The 23,097-nt window shown below is 40.1% G+C and overlaps 1 protein-coding gene and 1 long non-coding RNA gene across 5 annotated transcripts in view; one reads left to right on the forward strand and one right to left on the reverse strand.

The window, feature by feature from the left end:
* Positions 1–23,097, reverse strand: part of LOC128877866 (zwei Ig domain protein zig-8-like) — a 458,647-nt gene that overhangs the window by 416,947 nt on the left and 18,603 nt on the right. For all 3 annotated transcript variants that reach the window (XM_054125478.1, XM_054125477.1, XM_054125480.1), the window contains exon 2: positions 19,668–19,793. In XM_054125478.1, coding sequence (XP_053981453.1) covers positions 19,668–19,767 — 100 coding nt within the window. In that variant the 5' untranslated portion in view covers positions 19,768–19,793. The remainder of the gene's footprint in view (positions 1–19,667; positions 19,794–23,097) is intronic.
* Positions 1,136–8,472, forward strand: LOC128877869 (uncharacterized). Of its 2 annotated transcripts, XR_008457315.1 has the most exons (4): positions 1,136–1,395; positions 1,922–2,510; positions 3,269–3,794; positions 7,947–8,472. It is a non-coding gene; the product is annotated as an uncharacterized LOC128877869 (long non-coding RNA). The 2 variants fall into 2 exon arrangements; XR_008457314.1 differs by having other exon boundaries at positions 1,140–2,510.

Consider the following 23,097-nt stretch of genomic DNA (forward strand, 5'->3'; position numbering starts at 1 on the left):
GCCTGTGCATTTTTAATTACACTTTCAGCAGAGGAATAAAGAAGAAAGTGGAACAGCCGTAACGGAAGAATTTTCTTTCATTAATCAGCCATGAAAATCTTACGGGCTGCGCGGGAGTACGTTGCAACAAGATAATGGAAACGTCGCGACGTTCTTCCCGACGGTACCCTCGTTCCTTTTTTTCTTGCAACTCCGCAACTTTTCTGATAAAACGACCACGGAGAAAATGCGTCGCGCAATATCGCGCGGAAGACGAGCACGAGAGCACGAGGAGGTGACGAGTCACACGTACGTACAGACTTAAAGAGAAGGTGGAATTCTGGATGGTGGAGATTAGGTGATGAGGAAAGTGAATGGAACTGTTAGTTGAAGGAGTTCAAAATAGATATTTCGGCATTATACAGAGTTCAATTGTATAATGCAGCAAGACAATGTAATACTACGTATTGTAGTAAAATACAGCAAAATATAGCAGCATTATACAGAGTTTAATTGTATAATGCAGCAAGACAATGTAATACTACGTATTGTAGTAAAATACAGCAAAATATAGCAGCATTGCACAGAGTTTAATTGTATAATGCAGCAAGACAATGTAATACTGTATTGTAGTAAAATACAGCAAAATATAGCAGCATTGCACAGAGTTTAATTGCATAATGCAGCAAGATACCAAGTCTACCAAGCAGACCCGTGTCTGGATGCTTGAAGTCTGGTCGGAAGAGGCTTATATATGTATGTTGGCCGGGACATTTCACTTGTGAGAAAGGGCGGTACGCGCAGCGTCCCTCTATCGGTGAGAACAGGAGGCGCCATCACATGCCCAATTTCCAACATAATTTCCACGCAACGGTACTTCTTCTCAACAACCAGAAACTCCGCAAACCAGTAACCCTCACGAAAGCACGTGAACTTTTCCCGATTCCACGAGCGGGACTCCGGTAGAGAAACGGTAAAACTTTATTCCACGGTTCATCGTTCACCTACGTCCCCCGTCGAAAGCCCGCAAGGTCTGGTGACTCGGTAAATTAATAGAAAAAAATAGGTAAAAGAGGGCACTGTGGGTCGAAGGGGATCCAGATGGAGGAGAGAGAGGAACAAGTAGAAAATTACAGCCATTCCGGGCGAAATTGAAGCGCGCGTCAGTGCACGTCCAACAACCGCCGCAACCGGTCGTTCCAGCGTCATATATTCCGCGTCCTTTGTCTCGAGGAACTGATGCGGTATCACGTGTATAAAAGTAATATCTGCTATCCCAGTACCAGTCAAAGGGGTCTCGCCGCGTTTGAGTTATAACGCCACACGATGACTAGGGCGAGAGTGTCTCGTGAAGTGGGGGATGGCTTGGCCTCTCTGTATGCATACAGGGTGTCCCGTAACTGGTGGCACAAGCGAGTAAGGGACAATTGAATAAAAAATGTAGAATAACATTTTTTCACGTGACGCATTATTTTTGAAAAAAATTAAGTTGAAAATTTATCGAGTAACTGGGACCAGGTTCAGCTCGAAGGATTTCATTGTTAATAGCCTCCATTCTTGTTCGTAAACGTTGTCAGTGGCTCCTCACGTTGTTGCAAACAAAACTGTGCTCTCCTTATTAAATCGCTTCGAACGTTTTCTAATGTATCGTGCAATTTTAATTCCTTCAAACACTATAATAATTTTTTGTTTTAATTGTTCAACCCTCCTCATGCGATCACTGTACACAATCCCCCACAAATAAAAATCTAAAAGTGATAAAGGCACCCAAGGTATTTTGCCTACTATAGTGTGCTGTATTATAGTGTACTGGTGCTCCATTTTATTGAAAAATTAAATTTCTTCGAGTTATAAGAGCAACAAATTTATTTTCTCCGAAAATAAAGCGTCACATGAAGAAACCAGACACCCTGTATATCCGTCGTCTGTATGCGCTTGTCAGGGACAGAGGGGTTGATAAACGCCCGTCCCCATTCCATCGTCGACCGTTTTCAACGTCGTCCCGACGACCCCAGTCATCCGCCACGGGCCACAATCATCGCAGCGTCGCGGTATTCATAAACTAACTCAGACAACGTCTGAAACTTTGCGTCACAGGATGGCGATGCTCTGATATGGAATAATGGCGACGGCATAGTAATGAAGATCGTGCATGTTCACGCATACCCGGCCGCTGCACGAGCTGTCCCTAAGTATTTCCATTCACGTCCCGCGAGTTCGTCCGATGACGCGTACGTTCGTTCTGTTGCGCTTTATCGCGGCCAGCCTGAGACTGAAAATTGATTAATCGCAAGCACCAGTTGTTTGGAATGGCGACAACAAGAATTCATCCTGGTGGGTGACGTTCGTGGTATAGAAACGCGAACGGTGACTTTCGTCGCGATAGTAGCACTGGTCTTGCGACGAATTGGGGTGGTTAGGATGTGGTGGAGGATGGGGAGAGTTTATAACACGGGCCAGGATGGTTTCCAGAAAGGTTTTGGTTTTGGTAGATGGTTTAGGTTGACGTGGCGAGCTCTGTTTTAAATAGAGTGAGTTTTAACTTGACTACAACACTTGACTATTTATGTAATATATAACAGCAACATTTCTTGCAATTCCTCGTAACTAGTGAACCACCACAATCAATTTTTAAAAAATATTAGCTTATAAGGAATGATGAGACGAAACTTTTTTATCTTTACAGTTTATTCATAGTATGCTTTGTTTGTGAAATAAAAATTGGAAAGCTAGACATTTGTCGCAAAAAATTGAATTTCAAGAAGAAGGTTTTCTAAGTTTTCAATTTTTATCTCTGAATCTAAACGTCCTATGAATAAACTGTAAATACAAAAAAGTTTCGTTTTGTCATTATTTATAAGGTAATATTTTTTTTAAAATTCAATTGTTCTACTGTTGTTTCTTTTTCTCTATAACAGCAGCAGCAGGATCAGTCTACAACGAGCTCTCAGCAAAAAGCTCTTTCAACTTTTCAATTTTTATCTCTGAATATAAACGTCCTATGAATAAACTGTGAATACAAAAAAGTTTCGTTTTGTCATTATCTATAAGGTAATACTTTTTTTTAAATTCAATTGTTCTACTGTTGCTTTTTTTCTCTATAACAGCAGCAGCAGGATCAGACCATAACGAGCTCTCAGCAAAAAGGTCATCCAACTTTTCAATTTTTATCTCTGAAACTAAACATCCTATAAATAAACTATAAATACAAAAAAGTTCCGCCCTATCATTCCCCATAAGCCGATATATTTGTTTAAATTCACACCTCTACGCCTGTTAAAATTTCCAGCAAAAATCGTCCCCCAGTCGAGGAGTTAATGGTCCCAGAGCCCGATGGGTCACGCGACCGTTAAAAATAATCATTTGTTTCCATCACTTTCAATCTGTGCCGCAACGCTGGAACGCGTAACGGTCCTCCAATGACCGATTCGATTATAATCAAGGGAAATCGGCGTCGTTACGCAATCGGGCCATCGTCCGCGAAGCACTGATTTCGGGGGCGTTGTAGGATGGATGGCTGCGAACAGGCCGGCCAACCGGGGGATGGCACGAGGGACAGGGCAGAATAAATAAACGCCATAATTCACGTTCAAGAGTTACGAACGGTTCAATTCGCAATTGGAACCGGTCCAACGGCTGGGACGCGATATAGACGAACGCCTGGCAATGGTGGCCGCGGAACCCCCGGGCGAGAGGGCGGCGAGAGGTTGGCGCTCAGGATACGGGAAAGGGCTGAAAGCATTACACGACGAAGGGACAAACAGCTCGTCGCTTCTGTGTACGACGACGAACGTTGCCTGAAATTAATTTAAAAGGTAGTATTTCCTGCGGCGGGCTTTACACCTGCATAATCTCGCCTGGCGCTCGCTATTCCACGACCGTTCTTCATCCTGCGCCCCCTACCAGCGCCCACCTCGTTGCCGGTTGAAAATAAGTGGATTACGTTAACTTGATAAAGCGAGGATCACGTTTTATCGGGTTAAAGAAAACCCTTTCCACCCCCGCCCGACTGACTCTCTCTTACCATCCCTCTCCCCTGTCTCTTGCTCGCCTCCTTCGTCTCTTATTATCCCGTTCCACGTCTTGCCACGACCTATCACGCGTTCTTATTTCGCCCGTGCGTTTCAGCCTAGTTTCGCCACCCGCGCTCTAGATCCCGTCCCTGGCTGCTTCATCTAATTTACCCGGGACACGTTACTCTGTTCAGTTTCGCGTATTTTCCACGCGTGCTCGTCGCGGCGTTAATTTTCACGCGAATTCTGGAACTGGGCTGAGTTTCTGTATCGCGTAAGTCTGGAATTCTGAAAGCTGTTCGGTTTGAACTCTGTCTTGTAATAAAAACCGAAGACTTAACCTTTTGCATGACTTACTCCTAATGCCAGTTAGTTATAAATAGCATTAAAAAATACATTAGTGTTCCAATATTGGTTTCAAACAACTTCATATAAATAATCAAATATATGACAATATTTCCATTGAACTATTATTAGATTTGTGTTCTAAAAAATTCTAAAAAAACTCGTATAATTTAAGAAAGAGTTCATCGTGGCCATTCCATAACTCAGAAATCTAAGAGAAATGTTCTCAAAGTCAACTACTTGCATATAATAGCCAAATTGCTTGCAGTGTGCAAAGGTTTAAAAGTCTCAAAGTGAACATAGCGTTTGTATTTAGATATTTAAACAGAACACTTATTATGCTGGATGGAGAAATTGAGATTCCTAAAGGGTTTCATTTTAAACGAGACGTGGAGACTCGAAGCGTACTGCCAGCAACATGATGGAACGGATCTTCCGCAATACAACTCACGTTCTGTAAACTTTGCTGCGAAGTTTCGATCGCAATCCAATTGAACATTTATGGGCAAAAATTGACAGAAAATTAAATAACTTCACGATCAATTCCAGGGAAGCGCTAAAGGAGGAAATTATATAACTTTGTTGCAATGTAGGGCAAACTGCTACTGAACAACTGGTAAACAGCACGCAACAACGTTTGCAGAACGCCATTGCTGTTCGTTGTTGTCCACAACGTGTTGGAACTCGATTATTTATTAAACCTGTCGTTTCTTTTACTCGTTTCCAGTGTCTACATTTTTAAAAAGTGCTTTGTAAATATTATTCATGCCAGTATTGGCGAATAAAAGTACGGTAAACAATATTCTACAGCTACAAAGCAACAAAGACTGAAACTAAAGAAGCATGTCAGAACCTGTAGACAAGCTTGCCAGCATTTGTTGAAAATTTTAAAACAGAGAAGAGTGAACTTACAAAATCCATCTGGTACAAAGGCTTTACTGAACCATGTTACAGGATTTTCTACAAGGGTCTTTGGAACTTTATTTTTTAATAAAACACAAATATAACTCTCATTAAAATTAAACCCTGAAATTAAATAAATGACTAAAACGACCAAGAAGTCGAACATTACATCAAAATAATTAACACAGAGCGCCGCTGGACCCGCGAAAACGCCAGCGTTTCCATCCGACGTTTCGGCGCGACGCGATCTCCGCGCGGAATTGTTTCGTGCGCGACAAAGTGATAATCACCTGTTCCGCGTAACTCACGCCTTTTTGTTCCCGTAGGCGCGCCCGACTCGGCCGCAAACTACGCTGATGTAGGGAGCATTACGTGCATCGGATGCGCGGCACAGTTAGCCCCCGAAAATGCCAACGGTGAGCCCGGCAAACAAGATACCGCGCCGCGGAGCGAAATTAAGCGTGCACGGTTTTTGTCGGGCGTGATCGCGAGCTGCGTGCAAATTGAAATTGTTTTGCGAAACGCGCAATGGGGTGAAACCGATGAAATTATATAGATAGGAGAGAGTAACATTCGAATGGCTTCTGTGGCGCGTTCTTCCTTATTCGTTGGGAAATTAAATGCTATTGTACTATTTGTTTGCTGTCGTAAATGGGACCATTAGGTTGTGCAATTTTAGTTTTAAGGCGTTAGTGCATAAAATAAGAGTTGAGAAAATAAGAAATAATTAATATTTGTTCTATATTTATTAACACGTTGACTGCTGTGTGCATTTTACGTGGTTTGCCCATAGCGCCATGTCGTCGCCGGTCACCGGTGACCCCCACGGCAGTCAACGTGTTAATATAAGAAAAAACTGCAATACGAAAAGTTCCTAATAGTGTTTAAGAAGAACGTTGTACTTACAATAAGAAGAGTTATCCCTTTAACAACTATTCTAAATGGTTACACACTTGAAAAATAAAGAAAACAAAATTTGAAAAATTAAATTTGCGTGTTCATCAGAATTTTAAGACTCGATGGTTGAAGTCACTCCCTGTCAAACGCTGACGTTTCTTCTGAATTCATATTATCTCGCCCTCAAAAATTTTTTAATACGCTTGATATGCACGCAAGGTCCGAATTTTAATTTGAAATCCGGCTGTCCCTTTTCCGTGGAACGGCGGCGATTAAAAACGTCGGTAAATTTTTCCAAACTGCACCGCACCGTAACTCTTCGTAGCGTTACGGCGAACCGCGGAATATGTTAATAGGGAAAGAACGAAAGGGTCGAAATTGGAGTCGCCGAAAATTTAAGCGCGGCCCCCTCTACCCCTACCCCCTCCCGCGGACCATTTTAATTATCCGCGTTACGCGTCGCGCGCCGACTTATTCCCATAATTCCGTCGCCGCATGCAATTAAACCGTTCGGGCTTCAACCAGCCGCACGCGATTCAACGGTATAATGAATTCTATAAAACTTCGTAAATACAGTAGGCTCTCGCGGTTCCGCGTCTTTTAATACTGATAATCTATCGCTATATACTGGGTGTCCCGGAATTAAGAACTGGATTTGGGGGAAAAGGTAGCTGAGACGATTCCGAAGCAAAGTTTCCTTTGTAGAAATGTTGTATGTCGCTTAATTTTTGAATTATTAACGAAAAACAGTCGACCAATCGCAGCGCACGAGTAGCGCGCGCTCAGCTGTGAGAGGCTGGCTCAATGGCTGGCGTCCAATGGCTGACCCGAACGTCGTGACCCGAGCCAGCCTCCGGCGCTGTGATTGGTCCGTGGTTTTTCGTTAATAATTCGAAAACGAAACATCATTCAACATTTTTGCAAAGAAAATTGTTGTTCAGAATCGTTTCAGCTACCCTTTCCCCCAATTCCGCTTCTTAAAGAAATTCTAGAACACCCTGTATGATATATATTAACACATTGTTGACCGGAAATTTGACACAGAAGCGACTTCATGTGAAATTAAAACAATCTAAATAAACTCCAATAAACTTTATTCATATTTTACGAATATTTTACGAAATGTGGGAGAATCGCAATAAAACTCTGGTGTATTATAAGAATTTTACGAAAGTCTACCGTATCGTTTACTTCGAATCGAAAGCCCCGAGGACCTGACGCGTTACCTGGCGAGTTTACCTCCAGGTGAATTATTTCTTCGGGGGAAAAAAAATTGTTTTTATTATAATCGACAGTGTAGAAGAAACAGTAGGGGCGTTTCAGCGAATCGGAGGACCGGAAGAAATATAAAGGAATCCTTTTAAGAACCAAGATGAACCCGTCTTCGTTTAACGTAAGACAAAGTTACGGTGTGATCGGTGTATTGGATACATTTAATTATTTCTGCGACGATGAAATCTCCTATAATAAGATTCAACGTTCCTTTTGATGTTTCAATGGCAGGTGGATATTATCCAGGCTGAGATGTATCTGAATTAATAAACACGGTGTCATTAAGAGTCAGAAGATTAATTATATAAAATTTGTAATTTAAGTGCAATCTTAGACATATTTTCGTTTGAAAGAATAGATTTTTGCATTCTTTTTGATGATGCTTCACCTAATTGTTGTGCCATCAAGGTCTCCTTAACAACCATTTATATTTATTCTGTTCACAAATAGTATCTCTACAGCATTCAATCTTATTTATAATTCGTCCTATACGCAGTCAACTCAACAATTTACCATAAATTCTTCAATTCTTTGCAGGATTCAGCAATGATTCAGTAGGATCTGGAGAACTCAATGAAAAGGCATGGAAGAATGGCTTATCCCTGAGGATCTCCAAATGTTTTGTCGTGAGATTCGCTCACAAGAGACTCCTTATCGGCTTCTCCTATCCTATCGACGTGACGCTTACCGAAAGTGCTGGAATTCCTCGGAAACCATTTTTAGAATTATTTTAATTTCGCGTCATTTTTAATCAAATCTCTGTTTCTCGCGTTATATTATCCAACGTCAGAAATGTTTCCTCCAAGGCTCTCGGATAAGCCACTGGACTGTTTCCTTTGGGGTTCGTCTAAATGTAAAGTGCATTGTGAATCGCTGACAACGGTGAAAAATATAAAGGGGGGATTGTAGCCTGCGGGAGCCGCATTTACATCAGGAACGTCTGAACGTGACGCACCTTCGTTAATTAGCACGTAGTTAATTAATTATTATGCAATTGTTTTCGTGTTAATAAATATTATTCCAAAGGTTTCTTCTAGGCAAGGAAATTAATTATAATTGAAAATTTTCTCATTAACCCTTTGACTGAATTTAAAAAAAATATCAGCTTATGGGGTGTGATAAGATGGAACTTTTTTGTATTTACAGTTTATTCATAGGACATTTAGATTCAGAGATAAAAATTGAAAACTTGGAAGAGCATTTTACTGAGAGCTCGTTGTAGTCTGACCTCGTTGCTGTTATCTTAGAGAAAAAGAAACAACAGTAGAAGAATTGAATTTAAAAAAAAAATATTACCTTATAGATAATGACAAAACGAAACTTTTTTGTATTTACAGTTTATTCATGAGACGTTTAGATTCAGAGATAAAAATTGAAAATGACAATGAATAAATAAATATTATCATTTCTATTTTGCTTAAGTATATATACCTTTTTGTTATGCTTAGGATGTATTTACTATATTGGCTTGTGTAATGAATACATGAAACCCTCATTCTAGCAATAACATCCAATAAAAGTATTACACCCTATTCGCGTTATTGGCCAGAGCTTCCTGCGTCGCCACGCAGACCTCTCGTCCCATCGAACCCGTCGATAAGACGCATCGACCCCCATAGCCTAAATGGCGCGTGTAGGAGGGTGGAATCTTGAAAGCAATAATATTCACACTCCCGTGGGGTCATCGTGCACGAGCGACGGCACTTTTTCGTCGATAATCCTCGCACCACGAGCGCCCTGCTCCGTACCAGACCCGCTCTATATATCCACGTGTCTGTAGGGTAGTTTATTATTCATTGGGGTTGCATCCCCAACGCGGATAAACGGCGCATTGTTTATGCATTAGCCTACACCCTGCCTCTGGCCATCTCCCGATCTGGCCGTTGAGTTGATTCCCCCTTTTCTCACATTCTCGGCCATCAAACTTTCCCAGCTAATTGCGTCTGCGTTCGCCACGTTACCCGAAATACGACGCATTTAATCTGTGTTTATTTAGCCACCCTTTGTCGCTGCAACCACCGCCTTCCAGTGATTTTACGTCTTTCCAATGGGATCGATCCCTGTTTGGAATTTAATGGGTCTGTGTTACAGTGTAGATCATTCACTGGTTTGATTAGTTTAACTAGTTTGATTGTTAACTGTTTGCACTTCGAATTATATTTTTATTGAGTTATCAGAAGCTCCCAACGCTTTTACGTATTTTATTTAAAATTTATTTTAACTAGGAGCCAAAGCAATTTAAATAAATAAAGGAAGAAACAAATTCACTTAGATATCAGTTTTATTCTCACTTTTGTTGCATTTTGTAATTTTCAAGTGTATTGTATTTCCTGAAATAATTTTCTTCGGTATTGACTTGGATAGGAGTTAATCCACTATCAGTGAATTATCTGCGTTGTGCTATTAGAGTATGGATAATGCTGCATGATGCAGGAGTATTGTGTATTTTGCGATGTGATACTCTATTTTGTTGGATTAGTTTGGATTATATTGTGGTGGCACTTCCTGTTCTCACCGCTAGAGGGACACGTCGCGTACGCGCGTTTCTCACAAGTGATCGCTTCCACCTAACATGTATAAGCCTCTCCCGACCAGTGTTCAAGCACCCAGGCACAGGTCTGCTTGGTAGCCTTACCGACGAGTCCACTTTCTCCAATCTCTCGCTTTTATATTACCAAACTGCCATCAAACTACTGTATTTCGCCGAATTTTACTGCAATACGTAGTATTACGTCGTGTCTTGCTGCATTATACAATTAAACTCTGTATGACGTCGGAATATTATGTATTTTGCAGTATTATGCTCTCTATTAATGACCAGTAAGTTCGCGTAGGTATTTTTACGATGAGAGGAATAGCAAATAGAGATAACAGGATCGAAATAACTTGATTTCCGCTGGGACAGTTAATGATACTCTTTACGAGACCTGCTAATATACTTCTTGCGGATATAAGCGTTATTTATGACGTATTTTGCAAGCGGATAACGAACGAAACCGTAGCGAGAATTGAACGAAAGAAATTACGCTGGTTTTTCGGTCATCGTTCGAATCGTTCCGGCCGTAGATAAGAACCGAAGCGATTAATCACGAATTTCTGTCGCGGACAATCGGAGTACGAAATACAGGCGGAACAAAAGGGAGCTGGACCGCCTCGTATGAATAAAATAACCATTAATTCGACGGGGTGCCGTGGCCGGGACGGAGAGTGATAAAATTTATAACAGAAGTAGAATTTCGAACGGGAATTCCGTTCGTCGCGTTTCGCCGGCCCGAGAACGGGATAAAGTTAACGAGTTTCGCAACTTGAGCTCGCCGGGTGCACTTCAATTTTCGCTTACAAGTGTCGCGCCGCCGTCAGAGGCGACACATTTTCATGCCACTCTCGTGATCTCGGTCACGAAAACATGTTCTAAAAAACACTTCAGGTTTATTAGCTCGCGTACATGGATCCCCGGGCCGGTGCTTCGCGATATGCCAAATGACATCGACAGAATGGTTTTCCGATGCTCGTGGAAAATTATCGAGGACAGGTACATCGTATACGAGACGAGACATTTGAAACATTCGCTCAGTTTTAACACATTAAGGATGCAGGATTAAGGACTAAAGATTGAGGATAGGTTAAGTATATTGTACGAGGTTAAAATTTCATTTTTACAGAATTAGGAATTATGTAATTTAACATTTGCGATGAAACTCATTTTTGCAAGGTTCATTTGGTTTTAAAATTCATCGATACTCAGACTGATTTTCTTCAACACCTCAGCTTTAGAATTGATGCATATAGTGAAAATCCTTATCACCTGCGTATGGATGACAGTGCCTTTCACTGTAGAATTAGAAAAATTAATTCTGAAATGTAAACAAAAAATGAATTTAAATGAAATACTTCGATCTCGATGAAGTTTTGACAAAAATAAATACCAGAATAAATGTTCGATCGTGCCATTTTCAATAGTCTCTAACCAAAATGTAATCACAATAGAAATTTTCAAGAGTATTAGTATGGCAGTTAATGTGTTAAATAAGCAAACTATGGTTGTCTGTGTTATCCACCCTCGTCTGTCGACGTAAACCGAATAGAGTAAAGACTAGATAAATGCAAGAAAATCTAGACCCAAACATTCCACATATCCAGTCGATTCCGTCTTGCACTTATACCGTCTTTCCTCTAAACCAGTGTTCTCTACGTTCAACAGAAGAATCTCATTCACTATTTCTATTCCTCGCTCGTTATCCGAGTAAAATGGTGGCCAGCGGATCTGGATGAGACTTCCCTCGTCCCGGATCGCTCGATAAGAGCCTGTGCCTCTTTGCCACGATCAGCCCGCGCGATTTATCAAACGCAAAGAACGAAGCTGCCTTCAAATATTACTTCGAGATTTCCCTTTCCTCCTTTCCCATCGGATCCGTATCGTGTTCTTATTGTCGTCGGGATTATACGTGACGGCGTGTATAATGCGGGTCGCGGAACAGCGTGACCCCAATTTCACCCCTGCGCAGGGTGTACCGACCGTAGAACAGCCCCTCCACCAATCTCGAGACACGGTAAAAACTAAGATTACTATGCAATGCAATCAGGGGCGTACCCGGGGTTCTTTCAGATTAAAACACGGTCCGGGCTTACTGGTCGAAACTATTGTTCCGCCAAGAGCCGCTTTCCAACGAGATTGTCCCGACCGACGCCCGTTTCGACAAAAAGTTACGTGCAACAAGGTCTCGCGGAGAGATTCCCGTCTTGCGATCCCTTAGCTTGGAATAACTCCAGTCGTTGATAACAAGAACGATCACGGAGTTATTCAGTGAAAATGGCTGGGGTAAGTCGAGAAACACTACTGATAATACCTGACGTATTAGGTCGGTTCACGTATTAATATGTGAAACGTAGGTATTGTAAAAAAATAGTAATCTGTATCATTTTACAATATTTTCTCGCCTTTCTGGCATAGCTATGTGAACTTGGCACCTGACTTATCAAAAATTAATTTTCTTTTATAGAAAACGATAGTATTTCGTTAGTACCTGATTCTACCTCCAATAGTTTCGTTTGTACCTCCACCAATTAATAATTAAAAAAAATTAAAGAAATGGTCAGCACCCGACATCGAGATTTTTGAAATCGGTTTTTCCCGATTTTTTAGAATCGTTTGTACCCATTTGTACCGCTTTTCGTTTCGTTTGTACCTCAATAGTTTAAATTTTACAAACAATTGTTGATCCGGGTAAGAGTGAAGTTCGTTAATTTTCAAGATTTTTAAAATCTGTTTTTTCTTGATTCTTTAGAATCGTTTGTACCAGTTTGTACCGCTTTTCGTTTCGTTTGTATCTCAATAGTTTAAATTTTATAATTCAACAGTATCAACAATTCCTTGTAAAATTTAAGCTATTGAGGTATAAACGAAAAGAAAAGCGGTTCCGACGGGTACAAACGATTCTAAAAAATCGGGGAAAACCGATTTCAAAAATCTCGATGTCGGGTGCTGACCATTTTTTTAATTTTTTTTAATTATTAATTGGTGGAGGTACAAACGAAACTATTGGAGGTAGAATCAGGTACCAACGAAATACTATCGTTTTCTATAAAAGAAAATTAATTTTTGATAAGTCAGGTGCCAAGTTCACATAGCTTTCTGACATGGCCATTATACTGTCACTGTATAATTTCTGTAGTATTTTTTTTTTATTAAGTTTTGACACAATCTTATGGGATAACCTGCTATTAACTAAGTCGACCACTTCCTGTGTAAGTACCTATGGCGAATCGCTGGAATTTTTTTAGAAATGTGGAGAGACTCCGGTGGTGCATTGCAATCCCTTAGTTGCATAAATGTGAATTAATTTAGTGAAAGTGGCTTTAAATATGGTTTAGAATTCGTGATAGCAGCTAAATCACATAACGAGCAATGTAATAGACCACTTCCTGTATAAATACAGGAATTGAATTTGCAGAAATGTCAATGTCATACTTTTTAAATTAATTTTTCTCAAAAAGGCCAAAATAGAGCACCTCGCCGCTTTGCTCAAATACTTTCCTAGTAGAGTACTATACTGTACTAAAAGCTGATTGAAATCTAAAATTTGTTGTAGATTCTACACGCATATCATAATCATAGTTGAACGAAAACTGCGAGCTTGTAAAATTTTAAACAATAATTAAGAAACATCGCCTATATTTAGTAAAATAAAATTACAGAGTTCAGGGAATGAAAGGATTAGGAGGCGACCTTACGCGTGGAATAGACGAATAAGCTAAGTAGGATAAACAGCATGATCTGCGAAAAGGCAACAGTGTCGTGCGCAGCGTGTGCGAAACTTCAAATCCTGTTAACACGATTATCATGGAACAACTCAGTTCCAAAGTCCTGAAGTAAAATTATCCGTTATTATGCGTAATAATCACTCGAACCATAACGTTGTAATCCTCTGTACGGTTAACGTAATATTCGAAGTAAAATCAAGACCGGAAATGCGAGTTGAAAAATTCAGTTGATCAGTTTTTTAAATCACGACCGCGAACAATTTCTTCGATAAAATGGGCGAAAAAAATATTCGCTTCGTAGGAATCTAGCTAGTTTTTATGGAAACGTGGAAATAACATTGTTGCACAGTTGAATATATTTTTCCAATTATTCCAATTATTTATGGAAGTTACGCACGCGGAATCAACGCGAGAATCGCGCCACATATGATATCAAAATACCGTGCTGCATTTATAGAGACGATGCCATTGTTCACCAGATTATTTTCTGGAGCTTTGGCACACAAAAAAGTGAACAACGTGGTTCCTAAATTTTCGTGGTATCATTTTTTAACGATTCAAGTTTTATTAAAAATCGAATGGCATGGATGACCTACATACGGGTTATTCAGTCTGAAGTCTGTTATTATACGAGGTTACTCTGTTGGCAGAAACGAGATGGAAATTTAGAACTATGAATTTTAGAATTGCTGAATTAAGAGTTTTGAGTTTCTGTAGGAAAGATATCCTAAGCATTGTCACTGTAATAAAGGAACTTTTGGAATATATGTATTTCAATGAAACTTTGTGGTTAAGATTTGTTTTCTAACTGTTTTTTGTCACTACCACTCTGACCATAGCAACGCGAGAAAATTGCGCTCAGACTGCTATCATATCTCGATATAAGAAACCACTTAGACTTATTGCTAGACATTTCTCTTCTACTTGAACTAGCAGCAAAACAAAACGAAAGGGCACATGGAAGGAAGTGCACCGTTTTATTTAAGAATGATATAGAAAGACAAATTAATTAATATTGCCAAATCTGTGCTGCAAATGTACATATGTACACTGTCTTGAAATATCCCATAAAGAATTATATAATTAAACAACTTTTTCAATTTTAAAATTCAGAACTTCTTTTATTCTGAAATGTTACAAGCAATGTTCTTGAATTCTAAAATTCTAAACTTCTTTTATTCTGAAATGTTACAAGCAATGTTCTTGAATTCTAAAATTCTAAACTTCTTTTATTCTGAAATATTGCAAGCAATTCACTAATAACTCACCCTTATCCACTCACTAATAAATTACCCTCTCTCTGCGAAGAAACACAACCGTACGAAAAGTGTTAATTGTGGTCGACATTAAGGAGCTCGAATAGCTCGAAACAAATGCTCCTGCAAATAAGAAATTCAATGGCTCCCGTGCCGGTGACGTTTGCATTGGAACGAGCTCTCAGGGAATCAAAGGAGAGTTAAACATGTAGGCAGCGATTCAGTCGGCGCAGTTCCGTGGACTACTTTCCGCCGTGTCTGAAGAAGCCGTGAGAGCTCCGAATGGCTGAGCAATTGAATTTTGTTCTCGAACTTAATCAAGCGATAAATGGCGCTCGAGGAACTAGACGACACGAGGACCAAACAGAACCTCGGTGTTAGGTACAAATGGCATCGAGAGGAACGGTCTAGACTGTCCGTCGGAGTCCATCCATCGATAATATCGGTTTTCAATAAAACGGAAGCTCGAAACACGCCGCGAAATTTCGCCCATTAAGCCCGATGACGAATATCGAATCGAATTTATCGCGTTCTCCATTCTGCCGCGAACGCTCGCGAAAGCTCTTTCGCGTCTTGTTTCGCCCTATAGTTATAACGTTCCAGGTTCCCGCGGAATACTACTCGATAAATTGCCGGTACTTCGCGAAGTAATATCATTTTTCCACGCAAAGACCCGTGCCCGTGTGATATAACTATCAATCGCGAAGTTTCCATGTATCATGGCCGGCGAGCCGCATTACGGTTGTCGTATTTCCTCCCATCGGTCGAAGACGAGGATCCAACGAGAACGATGGTTCTCCGCGACACGTCCAAGTGGTAAGAAAAATTGACGGTTTGTTAAACGAATATTATCGTCGAGGAGAAATATCTGCGGTTCGAACGTATGGAATGAAATAAGGATGTGGAAGGGAAAGGAAAATCGGTCTGGAATTTATTTTTAAATTAGTATATTTTAAATTGAACTATGTTAATTTAGTCGTTGAATAGTATAGTGGAATTATCGATTGGGGAACTTTGTTAGGGAATTATTTCGTTAGGCTTCTTCAGATCACATTTTATAACGTTTGTATATTTAGTGATCAATATTTTTGACTCGAAATATTCTAGATCTGCCATATTGAAAATGCCGGATCTAGTGTGAAAAAAGGATACTATTTGAGATAGCAAAACAATAAAAACAGCCTGAAGATCAGCTTAAATAATAAGGAGTGCATATCAATAATTATATTTTATTTACAAGGGGCAAGAATTTCCAAAGAAATATAAACAAGAATTAAAAGGGCACTATAACCTTCTAAAATATACGTTGTATTTATAATTATTAAATATTATTAAATTGACCCATAAATATTCGTACCCTCTATGTCTATCGATGAAAGTTTAAATTAAATGGTAAGTTTGACGTTTCCATGTATAAATTTATTCATATATATATATCTGTAATGAAAAATTCATTCTCTGATATCAAACCTATTATTCAGTTTAGCGAAACTTCTTCAACAGACATAAAGGATACGAATATTTACAGGATTGACTCTATGCATATAAATGCGACAATAATTAAATAAACAATAATAATAAATATAAAACCATAATTAAGAAACGTACATATATCGCCGAAATTATACGAAAGACAGAAGAATGAAAACAATAACCGAACGCTCAGAAACGTTAAGTCATTCGCTCGTTGAATATTCGTCCGCGTTTTCGTCTAAATTAATCAATTATTTTCGTCACGCTCCGATTGAAATCTGGCCCAGTGGGCGACGGCTCGATTGAATGCGATCGCGGGGCGTGATAAAATAAAATTCCCGCGATGCGAAGATACGGTCGATTACGTGCGACTCGACCGCCAAATCGCGCGAATTAAAGCATATTTAATGGAAGTAGCAATGCAGAACCTGCGGTTTATCGATTGCGTTCGTTCCCATTGGCCGCGGGACGAGAGCGTAAACGCGAGCGGAATACTCCGCGAAGAAACGAAATTGCCGCCATTGTCTCGCTTATTCCGCACGTATGCGGTCGAGAATAAAGGAGGAGTGTTTGGGATCATCGTCTTGGAATTCCGTTGATTATACGCAAGCCCGTGCTTGTTAGTCGTGTAATCGACGCCTGGCCGATGGAGCCACTTAGAACACCTAGAATAATTGAAGCAATGTCGATTGGCCACTCGAGAACACTTTGCCCTCCTCCATTTAATCGCGCCAGACACGTCTGCCAACGCGATACCAGTTTGCATGCCGTTCAAAATAAGCTTAGGGACTTTCCACCGTTTGGTTTCCGTTAGCTCGCTGCAAGAACCCTCGCTGATGATTAAGTATTCATGACCGATACAAACACGATACAGCATGCATAGAGAGCCGATGCTGCGCGAGCTGGACCAGCTGCGGCCAGTGATGATCTCAAGGCGAACAGAGATGGAGCAGATGGACCAGTTGAGGAGATAACAAGTAAACGTGGATGGGATGAAAGGGCTTCGATAACCTAATGATGCCCTAATGATGCCCTAATGATGGTCGTTCTAAGGGTATTCCAAGCTGGATACTTGTTGGAGTAACGATTACGAGTTTGATGACATTTGGGAATGTTGGACACTGCATTTTACTGTTTGAATAAATGTGCTAATTTTTCTTGAATGAATTATAGTCATTGAACGAGTAACAGGATGGAAATGTAATTCTGTTTATTATTAAAGACCAAAGACTGGGAATTGTATAAATTAATTCTGTTGAAGAAGAAGGTTTCGTGTCTTTTGCACTTGATTATATAACTGTTACTATACGACTACATGTATATGTGTACTATATATTAAGTTGTCTCCTAAGTTTATGCCACTTATTCTCCTGCTACTCAAATTAATATATGAAACATAACCTTGAGTGTTATAAGAAAAGGATATCTCTCTTGTTTTACACAATTTTCCCACATTTCTGACATACTCATTATAAAGCCACTATAAAATTTCTGTAGTATTTTTATTAAATATTAACACAAACTTCAACACGAAGTTATACGATGACCTAATATTATAAACATACACAGTACACAAAATAAACATAATAAATATATAATATATTTATGCATACCCATACAGTAATTATATTTTTCAATTACTCGTAATGTATATTATATATTATAAATATACATATACAGTAAAATAAACATGATGCATATATAATATATTTACGTGAACTTTTAGTCCGTCCTGTGCACGGTTGGGGCCTCGAACAGACGCGGAAGAAACGCGGAATGGGGAAGAATGAATTCGATGACAAGACAGACATTCCGTCGGCGTTGTACGCTACTCGCGAAGCAACCGTGGCGCAGCGTGACACATGTCAAACCGAGTGTCGTATAATTACGTTGTTACAATGGTTACACGTTACTCTTCAGTCTTCTTGACTGGCACATTCGCTCCGTTCCACGCGAACTGCTTGTACAGATTTCATTATCGCCCTACCGCGGCTTCATAATTACAGCGCGGATGGATAGCCGTTAATTGCACAGAAACCCAGCGCGGTTCGCTTTCGTCAGTATCCAACAGTGGTTGTTGGATCGGGCGCGAGCCTTCCGGGCTTCTCCCGAGTATCGTGTCTTAATCCGACTGCGATAAAATATGGATCTCGACGAATCCGTGCCCGATATTCAACCCTGACGCGATCTCGAAGCGATTAAAGCTCTATTGTCGATGTAAAGTTGTTGAAGCTCACCGGAAAGAGTTTTCTATGCATTTTAAAATGAAGGTGGATTCAATTCAAATGAGGATTGAATAAATGTCTGAATCTCTAGGAAATTATTTTTGAATCAAATTTTGCTCGCGTTTGACACGTAATGGAGTTTGAGAAGATTGTCTTTAGGTCTGCATAATAAATCCGAAGCAGGGAAAATAGATATAGAAGACATGGAAAACTGATGTGTATAGTAATATAGTGATAGATATAGGAAATAGATACGGTAATGGATTTGGAAAAGAAGATATATATAGAAAATTGATATTGTAATATAGATATAGTAATGAACTTAGAAAAAAAACTCTAGATCTGTATAAAAAATCTGTATCATAAAAGAAGATATATATATATAGAGAGAAAATTAATATAGTAACTAGGTATAAATCGAAAGAAAAGAAAGAAGATATAGAAGATATAGAAAATAGATATAATAATATAGATAGATTGATCGATATTGAAAATAGATATAGTAATATAGATATTGAAAGTAGATATGGTAATGGATTCAGAAAAGAAAATCTCTGGATCTGCATAATAAATCGTAAGAAACAAGTTCGCACGATAAAGGCCGAGTTCAGAGAAGAAAGAAAGCCCGTCGAAGAGCGTTCCTGTGTCAGAACAGAAAAAAGCAGACGATCGGAGCGGCACTCCGAATGAACGTGAGAAGTGGAAGCTCACAGCTAACTACAAGGAGCCTGGATCTCCAGAAATCTCCATCCAACCTAGAAGCAGACGAGCTGAGAGAATGGGGTCCTCGAAATCCTCCCAGACGGGAGACAGACGTCCTAAGCGGAAATACTCCTCGAAATTCTCCTAACCTAGAGGTAGACGACCTACGGTGTACCTTGAATTCCTTTCTCTTCCAAATATCCTTCTCGAGGAAACATACACGGAACGACACATCTCTATGAGAATTCCTCGCCTCGTTTTGCGATCTAGTAATCGTTTTTGCGCTGATCAAATGTTGTATAAATATCCAGGATTGTTTAAATAATCGAAACGTGGCTTACCGAAGCTCCTCACTGTAGGCAAAGCTGAGGGTTGCGCGCACAGAACATGGGTGCCTCCTAGGAGTGCCAGAACAAGTCGAAAAAACTTCATCCTGATCATTGTTGCGTCGCTATTCCATGGAACTCCTGAAACAAACAGAAACCACTTGAAATCGGAATACGCAACCTTCGATAATTATGCGTTTGATTTCTGTCGCACGAGAATGTGTGATTTAAAATCTTTTAATAATATGAAACGTGAATAATTTATCGATTTTCGATCAAATTAAATAAGGATGGATATCTCGTTTGAAAATAAATGAGTAATACAAGGCATTGTCTTCAAAGTTTTGTTTCAAATACAAATAATATATTTCATTAATAACATAAGACAATAAGTAAGTAACGCGAGAGATAATTCAAAGTTTCATTAAAATCTAAGCGTTAAACCTCACGCTGTTCAATCATCGAGTTCTGTACCAATTATAAATAACATGTTCCCATGCACAATAAAAAATTTACAGACTTCGCGCACATGCAAGTGTTGGAGAGATTGAAAATCAAGTGACGGGTGTTATTATTTTGTAAGGTTATTTATTGCATTAATAACAAGACTACAAATTTACTACAATTTGTTGTCATTTATTCTCCGAAATCTACAGGGTGTTCCAAAAATGTTGGAGGTCCTTGAAAGAGGTGGTTCGGGGGGTGATTTGAAAGAATATTTTCCTCAGCGAAAATGTTGCCAGAGGTTTCGTTAAGAAGATATTAACAGAAAACCCGCCCGCAGTAGAATAGGCCACGCGCTAGTCAGCCGCAGTAGAATAGGCCACGCGCTAGACAGCCGCAGTAGAATAGGCTACGCGCTAGACAGCCGCGCGCTCTGATTGATCGGGGTTCTCTGTTAACCCTTTGCACTCGAGAGGTGACTTTCGATCACCATTAGGTTTCACGCAGCAAATCTACAATACCTAATGTTTCTTTAGGTTTAATTTCTTTGGAGCTCGAAGTGTCAATAAAATGATTGTCGACGAGGTAAAGGTGACTATATAAGGTAAAGGTGCTAATATGATTATTTTGCAAAAACATATATTTGTGGTAACTTATTTTATATATAATATGATTGCTGAACAAAAAAAATTAAAACTTCAAAATAATAAAAACGACCATATATTTTCAGTTGGACGCATATGTGCGTCATCCGCAACGAAAGTATTAAAGGATTAAAAATTATTCATAGCTTTCTCAAAGACTGTAATATAAGTACATGTAAACAAATTGTAAAACAACTGTTGTACGATGTATAAGCAATTTATGGTTAGAAGCAATAAAATAAATAAATATACGAGCGTGGAGCCCCACGCTATTCGATCATCGCGTATCGTTCCAATTATAAATAACATGTTCCATTAATTATACAAGAAAATTGCATCAATCACGGATGACCCGGCACGAGGTGACAGAGGTTATAATACCTCCAGCGTGCTCGCGTTTCGGAAACAGGCGACGGTACTGCAGGGTTAATATCCCTTCAGAGTTAGCCCGATAACCATAAGTCAAGATCATTCCAGCTAACACTCCGTTCATTTCTCGGGCTTTGCTCGGAGACATGGCACTCAGTGCTAGCAGGGACTCTATCTCCGCAGCTCAGAGTCTCTTCCGTCCCTCCAGGGTTAGCTCTCATCCAGCAACCGGTGTTCCTGCGGCTCGATTCGCGAGAAGCATTAATATGCTTCAGCCGAACCATTCCGTGCTTCGTTACAGTAGCTTCTTAGGCCTGATAAGCCTCGGAGGAGCGAGAGGCGCGCTATCGGCTCTGGAAAGTCTATTTTAAATTCTCGCACCGCGTCACTCACCCCCGCTCCATTCATCCAGGGAACGCGGCGAGGTGTTTTCGACGGCGTCGGTCGCGTAGCATATTAATTTCCGATAAATCAAGCCTCTACCAGCTCACGCCGCTCCCTCGGCTTCTTATCAGGGCCCCGCCGACGCCGAGCCGCAGCGATCCGATCGCTGTATCAGAATCTCATTTAGCGGGAAAACGGTTTCCACTGCCGCTTTATTTTCCTTGCGTTCCTCCACGCCGAACGAGGAAACGTCTTACAATCAGAGGAAGATCGGCTTTCGGCCGAACCATCGGTCCGACGATCGCGTTTGAATTCAGCAACGCAAGCGGTTGGCATCCCACGAGAATTCCACTCTTTCTCTCTCTCTCTCTTTCCCTCTTTCTTTTTCTGGAACACGCGTCGATAAGCCATTTCGTTCCTTTTCTGTCCTGCGCCGCTGGTTTCATTTAACGAAGGACCGTCGCGACGCCGGGCGAGAGGAACGAGTCCTGTGTAACGAATTGAGCCAGTGGAGAATCCCTTCCAACAGGATTTTTGAAGATTTCAGGATCGATCCTGGATCCGATATTATTTAGAGCAATTTACACGCGATCGATCGAATTGTTGCTAGGGAATTTTGTAGGGGTTGGACTCCTTCTGGAACTCGTTACGTCCCCCAAACCCTTGGGTCTGTATTTAACCCTTTGAGTACCAGAGGAAATATTAAGCAAAGATGCATTGTGCGTTGGATATTGATGTTATTTTCGTAAAGCAAAAATGATTTTTTAGCGAGTTAAAGACTCAAAGGTTTGAAGACGAACGTGAAATTAAATGAATTTAATAAATTTTTGTACAATCTTCATATTATTAGGTAGACTGGAAAGTAATGTCGTTTCTTTTACATTAAATTCAAACAAATTTTTAATAAATTTCTAATTTGAATCAATTATGTAATCGCCTTCGTTATCAACAGCCTTTTGCCATTTAGTGTGCAAATTTTCAACGCCATATCGATAAAAATCAATGAGCTGATGAGTGATAAACAAGTATTTAAAATTGCACAAACGACATTACTTTTCAGTACACCTAATATATTCGAGATAAAATTTCACCAAATTTATCCTCCATCTTCAAACGGAAAAAAGAATTAAAAGGAGTTTCGATCAAATTTAGCTCCCACGTTTTCTGATAAAAGCGCGCAAGATGAGAAACTTATTTTTCATTCTTTCCTTTATTCTTTCTCATCAAAGCCCCTCTTGGAAAAGGCGTTCCCCCTCCCCCTGGTTCGCTTTCACGTAAAGCCAGTTCTACGTGTCTGTATACACGTTTTATACTTTCCTAGCGTGCATGCACAAGAGCACCCGGAACAAACCGTTGTCCTAGAATAAACAAAGAGGTTTCGCAGAAGTGACTCCATTCCAGTTACAATACTCAGAACGCAACCTTCTTCCGAGATCGACGAAATCTCGTTTCCAGGGACGCGATTCGATCGATGCCGTGGGTGGTTGGGCGATGGCGGTGGAAAAGCTTCGTTAATGTTCCGTCACGATCAAAGGAATCGATGAAACCGATCGCGGGGATCATAAATCATGACCACCGGAAACGGGGAAATAAATGTCCTGTCT

The sequence above is a fragment of the Hylaeus volcanicus genome, chromosome 6 (assembly GCF_026283585.1).
Source record: "Hylaeus volcanicus isolate JK05 chromosome 6, UHH_iyHylVolc1.0_haploid, whole genome shotgun sequence".
Classification (NCBI taxonomy): Eukaryota; Metazoa; Arthropoda; class Insecta; order Hymenoptera; family Colletidae; genus Hylaeus; species Hylaeus volcanicus.